Here is a 10,925-nt window from a genome sequence, read left to right as displayed (position 1 = left end):
TTCACAGGGGAAGAAATGAGGTGAAGATACAACACTACCTCATGGAAAAGAAAGTGAAGATGAAGCCTCATCCACAAATGAACAAGTATTGGCTCTGCCGCAAGAAGACAAAAATGAAAGCTCTGTCTTTTACCATTGTATGCCTAGCTGAGACTGAGACCACCAGGCGTCGTATGTCATTTGAGTTTTTTAGAGAACTCTTTCTCCATTAAGGGGGAGTGTTAGCATTAATGGAGAAAGTTAGCTTTCCTATGTTTAGGTGTTTGATGCTTTAGAATAGGATTGAGTTCCTATTTGATAGAGAGTGGCTCAAACCACCCATTAGTGTGAAAGCATATATATTTACACCGTAAGGCGTTTCCCTCTGAAATCAACTCCCCTCTCTGCCCACCTATCATCCTTGTAAGCCACAAGATTATATGTTAAACGATTGAAAAAGTTTCAGCAGTTGATTCAAAGTGGTTACAAATTTGTTCCCAAACGGTTTGTGAGTTTATCGGGGCTACCATTTGGCATCTGGTCGTAAAAAATGAATAGCTCCATCCCCGCAGTTGAATCAGGCTCCAGTGCTACATGCGTCCCATGAACCCCTTCATTCCCTCCCTAAACTCTTTCGTTATGCATTTCACTGCGATTTCTTGGCCACTGCTGGGGAGAACCACTATATAAACCTTCCCAAATCCCCCTGGCTCAAAACATTTTCGTCCCTGAATCCACTAGTGGCGATGTGGAGTTCCTTGTAAATGAATCTATGGGGCTGAAAAAATCCTACTCCCATTCTTCGATATTTTCTCTGTATTTTGTTCTTTTGAGAAACATAGCGGCAAATGCCAGCGAGAAGACAACCAAAGCTGCCACTGTAATGCCTGCTATGAGCCCTGCGCGCAGACGCTTGAAATTCCTTTCAGCGAATGATGGTAAACTTGAGATATTGGCTTTTCTTACCTTTCCCACATTTGCAATAATCTCTGCTCTGAGTATTTCACTGGATTTTGGTACACCCATTCTGTACATTTAGATAGGATTGTTTTGCACTAGGGATTCAAGCTAGGTTTGTTGATCATCCTATTTTTGTTACAGATCATGGCTGCCGCTGTTAGAAGGTTTATGGGTGCTCAAGGGACTTCGTTCTTGAGAAACAAAGAGAAGAAAAAGACGGCAAACATGAGGAATGTAGCAGTGATGGCCTTTGTTGCTTTCCCTGGGATGAGAGAGGAGTATGAGACTCTGAGATTGAGCCCTGGGGCTACTCAGAAAGATGTCAAGAGTGCTTTTGGTCACCTTGCTTTGCAGGTATATGGAATTTCCCTCTTGAATGTTATAAAGTTTCCATATCTTAAAGCAAAAGAGCCTGCTACAGTTCACTGATAGAAAGTAGACATCCAAGGCTCTAAAAATTAGAATTCTTGAAAGCAACAATCTCACTGATTCTAAGAATTTCCAATAAATATTTTGTTCTCGCTATGTATATGTTCACAATAATTGTTAGGAAAAATCATGATCCATATTCAACAATAAATTTTTGGTTAAATTCATAGTGTACTCTTGTGTTGATACGATCTGTTTACAGTATCATCTGGATGTGTGCAAAGGAGATAACTGTGGATTTCAATTTCAGAAGATCAATCAGGCTCATCAGGTAACTTGCTGTGTCTCTGGACAACTTTTGTTTATTTATTTTTTCAGTTTTAACGACATTGCTGCATGTTAGAGTATATAACCCCTTTTTATCTTAGATGTGTTCATGTTATTGATTATGTTAGTTTTGTGATAAATGTGCAGACTATAATGTCCTGTTTGGCACAAGAAATGCAGCAAAATGGTTCCGAGGATTGACTAAGATGAGAAATGATCAACTTCCTTTCCAGGCAAAAGTCTTACCACAGAATTTGGATACCCGCCTAAAGGCTAAAACTTGGCAGAGTAGGAGATAGTTTTTTAGTGATGTTCAAGGTATAAAGTACAAAAACTAAGGTACTTTTTGTTTGGTTGCATTTTGAATGCTAAAGATCTGGATAAAGTTTTGAAATTGAGTCATCTTTCAGTCCTTGTGAGTTGAAAAAGTCTTTTTATTTGATTACAAAATCATGTACTCATAACAAATTATTTATTTCTCCTCTGTTATTTGTTTCCTGCTTCTGATGGCTTTTGAAAAAATCTCACTCCCTTTGTTGTTAGAACAACCGATCATAATCAATATTTTCTGTTTGAGGAGACCAATTTGTTGGAAGATTATGGAAAGGGATGCAACATAAGGTGAATTACCAGTTTATCACTACCTTTATTCAGTGATATTTCCCAAGTTGAATCTTGGTAAATATGTGATAGTCCCTTGCTTTTAACCACTGAATCCAGTGTTTGAACTTGAGTGTGTTTCTGTTCATCTGACTTTAGATCATAATTGCATCATGTTTAATATGTTGGAGATCGAGGGAGACCCTCATACCTTGTGAAGGGTTTAACTATTTGCAATCATTGATTTAGAAGCAATCCGTTGATATTTTTTTTATAGGCTTCTGTTAGAAAGGAATCAAGATAAGATGAATTGAAAAGTAATTCAATCTAAACATTGTAGGTTATGCATTTTAGGTCGCAGGCTGAATTAGCCCAGTTTTGAGGGTAATATCCAAGGATAAATAGTATATCGTGTGGGAATATTTAAGCATGTATGTTACAACTAGAGTATTTTAAAAGTACTGCTTGAATTGAAACTTCAACCCAATTTTTGCATTGTGAGCAGTTTAGCAAGCTGAAACACTAACAACTTGTTTCTGTTTAACAAAGTTGAAGTGTTCTATGAAGCATACATGACTTGACATGCTTTATTAGTGTCTCTTTTTTCTTAGATTCCTTTCATTTTTGTTTGAATGGTCAATTATCTGGTGCCACTTTTATATTACTTTGGGCATGATTCTTATCTTATATATGGCTTTGAATTAGAAATCTCTATGTCTGATGGAGGTGTTTTCTTGATTTGGGCAGGTGATGTGCTATCTGGAACATCATCAAATGGCGTGCATCATGCTGGTATACTTGAAGAATGGTTTGGATTTCATTGGTGGAATGGACGTGTTCCGCTCCTAGTTCTCACCATAGTCCTTATTTTAGCTCCGTTGGTGTCTTTCAAGGGAGTGGGTAAGTCTGTTTTGCTCATCCTGATAAACATTTTTTAGCACTGATTTTCAGATATATCATATTTCATTTGGGCCTTTTCAGGGATTTAAATGTCTAGAAACTGTTGTAATTATATGAGGGGATTCAACATATCTTGGGTATGTCATACACTGATGGCATCTCCTTAACAATTTGTCTGACTTTTCATGTTGCCCTGTTAGAAATGGCATATGGCATATACATTCAAGGAAGTGGATCATGGGTTATTCCTTAGGAGTTGTGATGTTCAAACCTTGATGCCTATATTGATGTGTTCATTTCCATGAATTTGCAGATTCTTTGAATTCACTTCTGCATTATCAGTTGCACTTGTTGTTATATTTTTTGTGATTACCATTGGTATTGCGATTGTAAAGTTGTTCAGTGGAATCATCAAAGGACCAATATTGTTACTAGATACTATGGATTTTACTTCGTTCTTGAAGCTTTTCACTGTGGTACCAGTTATTGTGACTGCTTACATCTGTCATTACAATGGTATGGATTATTTTCCTCCATCTCTGGTCCTGCAGTGTAGTATCTTAGAGTTCATTAGTTGAATTTGCATTTAAAATTATGTTATAATGAATTGTGATGTCTTTGCGCCATGAAGTTCATTCCATATACAATGAACTTGAGGACCCTTCAGAAATGTAGCCCATTGTTCGCACGTCATTGGCATTGTGCTCAATTGTATACATAAGTACAAGCTTTTTTGGCTTTCTTCTATTTGGAGACTAGACCATGGATGATGTCCTGGCCAATTTTGACACCAACTTGGGAGTTCCCTACAGTGTTGTGCTGAATGACATTGTTCGTGTGACCTATGTTGTACATCTGATGCTAGTCTTTCCTCTCATTTTTTTTGCCCTGAGACTTAATCTTGATGGGCTTGTCTTTCCAGTGAAAAAGCATCTTGTTTTGGATAATAAGAGGTTCATTTTGATCACTGCTGGGTTAATTGGAATCGTTTTCCTTGGGGCATCATTCATACCAAGTATCTGGGATGCATTTCAATTCACAGGGGCCACAGCAACAGTTTGTATTGGGTTCATCTTCCCAAATTCCATTGCTCTCAGGTAGAAAAAAAGTTGTTTTTCATTTCTGGTTTCGTCTTTCACCTTTCTTTTATGTAACTTCTAACCTCAATTATTTTTTAATTGGAGAGACACCCATGGAATCTCAACCAGGAAGGACATATTTATTGCATTGTTCATGATTTTTCTAGCAGTAGTTTCAACTTCAATTACTATAGTGAGTGACATTAATTCTTTGTTCAACAAAAAGGAGGAAGGCCCTCCACGATCTTGAGAATGATTTTTTATGAGGAGCAGGTGGTGCACATACATATAAATATTATTTGGAATAGAACCGAGAAAAGAACGCTGATTTGGGAATTTGCTTGTAGAATTGTGACGAGTGGATAAACTTTTGTAAAGCCTTGTATCATCCTGCCATGGTCGCTCGGCCTTCTAGTTAAAGATTGTACTGTATTTGTAGTTGTAAACATTGAAAAGGAATATAGTTGATCTCGCATCAATGATTGAGCGATTCAACTAATCATCCATGAATAGTTGAGAGCCTGTCAAGTAGAAGATTGAAGGTCTGGTTTCTGTCAATAATACTCAACCTCACATAAGTTTGAGGTGCACCAAAATGCATCCCACTGCGTGTGATGATTCCATTTCTCTTCAATAACTTCTCACAATCTTCATCCTCCTTTCCTTCACATTTTAGCCTTGCAAAAGCTGCATTGATATAGACGGCCAGAGTAAGAGTAATTAGTCCATTTTTCCAAGTATTTTCATTTCAACCATTTAAAGTAGAGACATCAACTCAGTTCCACCATTCATTGATGTCTCTACTTCAACAGACAGATAGACCCATTTGAAATATACATACCTTACATGACATGCATAAGTACCAGCCAAACTCCAAGCCATTGAGTACACACATGCACACAAAAACAAGCATACACATACAGACCCAGAGAGACAGAGTACAAGGTCTGCCAACATTCAAGTTACAGGTGAGAAAGAAGAGGTAGCACAACAAATTGCATATAATTGTAAAAGAATCAACATTACTTACCCAATCCGACTTCCTGCATGACTTTTACTTTTAGATACCGTGAACAGCATAAGATCCTGATCTGCAGGAGCAGTGATAGAGGTGTAATGTGGCCAGTGATAGGCTAAATCGTAGAGAGAAGTGGATGTTGGGTTCAAGAAAGCTAGTAATGGAAGAGAATAACAAAGCTAAAAAGTTGTGAGGTAAGAGATGAATGAATGTTAAAAAAATTAGAACTAATACAAAACTAACTGACCTGAAAGAAATTCAGTGAAATCTTAGTGGGAATGCCAAGATCCATGGATTACATCCGATGAAGTCCTTTTATTGAAACAAGGATTCCAAATCAATTCAAAATTGAAATATGGAGACTGAGGAGAGAGTGCCAATTTAGATCTAGGTGGGAAGGTATACTCCAAAGGAAGCAAATCTGAACTTCATTTAAAAAAAAACTAGTGAGTGATCTGATTAGCTTAGAAATAAATAAAATTTAATGAAGAAACAATCTAAATCAATACTCTGATAAAAAAATGATGTATTTCTAATACTATCAACAAATGAACCTAGTTGAAAAATTCAACAACCTGAAAAGAAATTAAACCAAAAAAAAATGATAATTAGATAATACAATAACATCAAGGGAAAATGACTTACTTTTTTGCAGTGGCCAAATCTGGGTTTAATTTTTTTTATCTCAGGTAAGTAATAGAGATTATTTCTCCAAGAAACATTATGGTTTCATTGACAACAAAAAGAGGTTGGTGGAGAAATGTATTATTTATCAATAAACGAGAAATGTGTAGAGAGTCACATCATTGGTAAATTAACAACCAGGTCGATGCAATGAAATTATATTGAGATCCATGTTTGATAACCAGCACTCATATTGCCTCATTTTTGGTGAGTTTTGTTTTTCCACGAGTCAAAAGTTCCACTATTTTTTATTGTTTATTTTAAAAGAGATAATCATCCAAAACTCCAAAAATAAATTCCACAAGCAAAGTTCACCTCCAATAAATAAACAGAACTCTGACTTTCGTTATAATTCAAACTGCATTTAAGGCCAAAGTTACTCAGGAAAATAGGGCAGTTTGAATACTATTTATCCTGAGCTCAACACACTTTTCCTTGACTTATAACTACCCACTGAATCTATTTAAATATATAGAGGTGCCTTGTGTGTGGAAAGAAATATGAAGAAGCATGACATTGGATTGTCTAGAAAAGATTTGTAAGGCAATCTAGGAAGAAACATAACATCAGATTTGTCTAAAGAAGATATGTTCGACACTTATTTAAGACTGAAGAGGCGGCTTGTCTGTAGGGAAATCTGATTAGATTCAAAGCATTGTGATCAGACTATCCACAGTTTTAAAGTTTGAAAGTCTGAATTGGTTAATATGTAGATATGCATGGCATAATCTTTCAGACAAGCATATGACTATTCACAAGATTTAGAGAGATAAAATTCTAAGATTTATGAAAAGCAAACCCATGAAATCATTTGCCAAAGATGTTTCCATTAATCAAGAACATGATATTGGAAGGCTCGAAGACGATATTAGAATACAATTTAGCAAAAAAAACATGACATTGATTATATCCAGAGAAGATTTGTCCAACAATTTGGGAAGAAACATGAGACTGGATTCGTTTGGAAAAGATCTGTCCAACAATTTAAGCCCTAGGGGAAAAACAAGATAACTAAGATGTTTCAAGAAGATAAAATGCCAGTAGAGAAAGATTTCATCAGACATAGGTTTGAGTCAAGTAGAAAGGAGAGTAGACGTGGTGAACAACATCAACGAATGTGCCCCCACACAATGTAAAAGCCGAAGAATCAACCAAGAGGCAAGAAATGATACCAAGGTAAGTGAACAGATTAATTATGCTACTTTGCTATTTGAAGTTAGAATGTAGATGCTATTTGAATAGAATTTATAGAGTTTTAATACCTTTTTATTTATACACTCTATAGTAGTCGTTTTCTTCTTAGCTATCTGATTTTTTTTATTTATATTTTTATAAGTTGAAGGTTGAGTTTAGGTTGGGCTAGTTTCATGTTAGGTTCAACATTATGTTGGATGGAAGAATAATCTATTCAATTGTGTGATGTTGTCATTAAAAGTATCTAATGCTTGATCGAGTTTGGATGTTCCATAGGAGAGTTTCAATCCTCAACCCTTCACCAAGAAATATAAACCTAGAGCCTGATAAAGATTAAACCCTACAAACAAACAAAAAGTAATTTTCACATCTAAATATGTCATGTGCTTTAAATTCACATAAACATGGTGAAGTTTTCCTTCTTTGTATATTTTTCAACATCACTTGATAGTCACGTAATGCTAGGGAAAATGGAAAACCATTAATCAACATTTGTAAAAGTCAGTCTGCAATAAAAGAATAGGGTGGTTCCATGAAGATAATGAATGAGGGAACTAAACAATTGTCTAGACAAGTCAGTGCAGCTTGACAAAATGACTCTCCCTACCCTTGAATGTGGAAGAAGATTGTATATTTTTCAACATCACCTGATAATCACCTGATGTTATGGAAAACATAATACCATTAATCAGCATTTGTAAAAGTCAAAGACTGCAACAAAAGAACAGGGTGATTCCACGAAAAAAACGGATGAGGGAATTAAAAATTTGTCTAGACAATTGAATGCAGCTTGAAAAAATGACTTTCCTTGTCCTTGATTGTGGAAGAAGAAACCATAATCAAATTCACCATGAAGTCACTGTCCTCTTCAAATACACGTAAAAATGCCTATTATCTGTTGAAACTGGTGATGTGGATGGATTAGAGTACATGCATCACTTCAGAGTAACAGTGTAGCAATCCTCATTTCATACTTCAGAAGGTAACTGCTCTCTGTCATCTCTTTCAGTGTCCTACCACAAGATTAATCTTGTGAATAAACATCTCTATATAACATTAGAGGATTAATCTTCTAAACAATAAACATCTCTATATAACACAAGATATCACATAGTAAATTATAAAGGGTTTGCTTTATCTACCTTCCTTAAACTGTCTTTGATTGAATCTACTGAACCTCCCCAATGTTTAATCTGATCTTCAGCTTGTGAAGCCTGCAATTTATGGGTAAAACCAACAATATACTAAATTACGAAGCCCGGGAAGAATGCTAGTAAAGAGTAGATTTGGAATTATAGGTAAATACCTCTCTGTCCCAGTTAGTCCTATACGTGATAAACATAAGAATTAGATTCTGCAGTATTGTTCCTCCAATCATGCCACCCAAAAATACCTCTATACTCACTAGGGATGGGCATTGCCTGCGAGGTTGGCATCAATCCCATAGAATCACAATACAATCCAAACAATTCTACATAGAGAGGAAGCAGTTTGGGGATGGGATTCTTCAAAGCATGAACAAGAAGCCCTAAATCCCAGCAGCTCGACTAGAATACATTTCTCTTTGCCTCCTAAAGTGGTAAATGAAGGTTTCCTAGCACCTTGTAATGACATAATTCTCTCACATACACAAAATCCAGTATCAGAATGCAGTTTAGGATATCAACTGGAACATTTTGGCAGTATGGAACATTCCCCAAAAAACTCTAATTTACTTGAATGAAAACAAGAGTACAAAATCCAGTTTTCCCAAAAGAGAACAGACATAAATGGCCAACAATGGCTTGCAAGGTCTGTGAAAACAGGCAGCTAATATAACACTGGTGAAGGCCAGAAGCTAATAAAGTCCCACCAGGTTTTAGATAACCAAATGCCATTCCATTGCTTATGAATGTGTGCCAGCCCAAGCAATACCGATTGGGGTCACGTGCACAATAGACAACCTTAACATAATAGATACCCGGATTCCTACTAGCTGCTAATTAGCCAAAGACATTCAAATTAAATGGTAATAATGGCTATAGATAATGTTAAATGCCAACGCATTAACCATATCCTGATAAAAAGAAGTCACATCGAAAAACACCAACATAATTCGTTGAATTAGGGGATGTAAATACCTATGATTATCATATAAACAATAAGAATGCCCAAATTGTTAATAATCACATAGATCTGCAACAACATCTTCCTAATTTTCCCAAAGGCATCTCCCATGACGCCGCCATAGGAAGCTGTTGACCTGGCTCTGCAAAACCTTAAGAGAATATCAATTGAAGCATCCATCAAGAAGTAAACAAAGATAATGAGGAAACTGCCGAGGATCAATCCCAAGACCTTCATAGTAGCAGGCAGAGCCATTATCTATGCTCCCACCACTGTAGTGGACAGATTGAACACCGCGCTAGAGAAGGAGGCGCCATTGAATCCTTCATGCACACCATCTTCGCCATCCTGGTGCTTCTCGGGCAGCAGGGGACTGGTTTCACTCACCAAAGGCTTCTACTTCCGGGATCTCCTCTCCGGCGAGGCCACAATCGTCATTGTTTAGACAAAACCAGGGACCAAAATATTCGCGTGTAATTGAATTTTTGAGATGGAGAGGGCAAACGTCTAGACTGGTTAAAGGGAAAAATTTGAGATGTTTCAACAATTTTTGCAAGAGGAATTTGTCAAATAGATGGCATGCAACTTCTATTGACAAATTCGATGGTGCAGGGTTATCCAACCCCGCCACTGCTATTTATTTCCAATGCATAGCCCGGGAGTGAGTTTTCTGCCTTGTTTTGGTGACTTGGTGAGCTGCGGGGGAGTGTTGGGTCGAATTGGTCAGGAAGCATCCCGCGGTTATTTCTGAATTCAAATTGAAAGGTGCATTAACTCCACAGCGGCAAGACGACGATGGAAATCGGAATTCTTGTCAGACGTCGACTTTAATGTGTAAGGTGGTGGAGCTAGCGGAGGGCGGAGGAATTGCCTGCGGAATACATAGGTCACACAGAGTCTACACTGTGTGTTTGTAAGTGCCACCACCAAGCAACATGAATGAAATTGATCAAACATAAAGAATAGGGCTCTCTTAAAATAAGAGACAACATAGATTACATGATTTCTTTGTCAACTGCAAAGCAAGGGACAATACTAAGTTTCACAACATTGAGATCTTCAAGACCAAAATATGATGATAGCCTTTAAATTTTCAACTCTAAATTTAAAGAGAAAGTGTAACCTTTTACATAACGATCAAGCAATGAAATGCATGGGGCTTTTACATAACCAAATGAAATCATTAAGATCACGGAATGAAATACATGGGGTTCGGCAGCTTGAAGGTCCTGATCTCCTTGGTACTAGTGGTAATGCTTCTGAGGACAAGCGTAGTCCTTTGACAATAGCTCATATACAAAGGTTTTGAAGCTTCTATATCTTAAATGGCTAAACAAGATAGCTTCTATATCTTAAATGGCTAAACAAGATTTGTTAGACCTGTGGATTTTAATATATGAAACCATTTATACTTATGTTACCTGACTAATTGGCTCTCTTATGCAACAATGTTCTTGGATCATATGCCCTTTTCATATGAAATGTCTACAAAGTGGTTCCAGTTAATGGGGCATTGATTTCAGTGTTCAATATATTTTTATTCTTTATCAAAGTATTTTTTTGATCTATTTGCTTTCGTCAATTTATGCCTTAGGGCGTTTCCTTTGCAACATCTGGTGCAAATGCTAGTATAGGTTCATTTGACTCATTGTAATAGTGCGTGTGTGTATGAGTGTTTATACACTCTCTCGGTATCTCACCTAGAGAGC

General features: G+C 36.8%; 1 protein-coding gene and 1 pseudogene across 1 annotated transcript; both read left to right on the top strand.

Annotated features, from left to right (window-relative positions):
- The first annotated feature begins 1,083 nt into the window (after positions 1 to 1,083).
- LOC149168238 (chaperone protein dnaJ 8, chloroplastic-like) lies at positions 1,084 to 1,836 on the top strand. The gene is made up of 3 exons (XM_089424863.1): positions 1,084 to 1,293; positions 1,571 to 1,639; positions 1,783 to 1,836. The coding sequence occupies exons 1-3, from the start codon at positions 1,084 to 1,086 to the stop codon at positions 1,834 to 1,836; spliced, it is 333 nt and encodes a 110-aa protein (XP_089280989.1).
- Positions 1,837 to 2,867: 1,031 nt separating this feature from the next.
- On the top strand, positions 2,868 to 4,464 carry LOC149168237 (amino acid transporter AVT6A-like; annotated as a pseudogene).
- Positions 4,465 to 10,925: the final 6,461 nt, after the last annotated feature.

The sequence above is a fragment of the Pinus tabuliformis genome, chromosome 4_2 (assembly GCF_031772625.1).
Source record: "Pinus tabuliformis cultivar Carrire ecotype Pingquan chromosome 4_2, CPIR1, whole genome shotgun sequence".
NCBI lineage: Eukaryota > Viridiplantae > Streptophyta > Pinopsida > Pinales > Pinaceae > Pinus > Pinus tabuliformis.
Note: the sequence above shows the minus strand (reverse complement) of the source record. Positions and strands in the feature narration are given on the sequence as shown.

What these genes read in the sequence shown, in the direction of transcription:
- LOC149168238 (XM_089424863.1), top strand. Translation starts at nt 1,084, where the DNA reads ATGGCTGCCGCTGTTAGAAGGTTTATGGGTGCTCAAGGGACTTCGTTC. An exon ending in TTGGTCACCTTGCTTTGCAG is followed by an intron (nt 1,294 to 1,570) that starts GTATATGGAATT and finishes ATCTGTTTACAG; the next exon opens with TATCATCTGGATGTGTGCAA. An exon ending in AGATCAATCAGGCTCATCAG is followed by an intron (nt 1,640 to 1,782) that starts GTAACTTGCTGT and finishes ATAAATGTGCAG; the next exon opens with ACTATAATGTCCTGTTTGGC.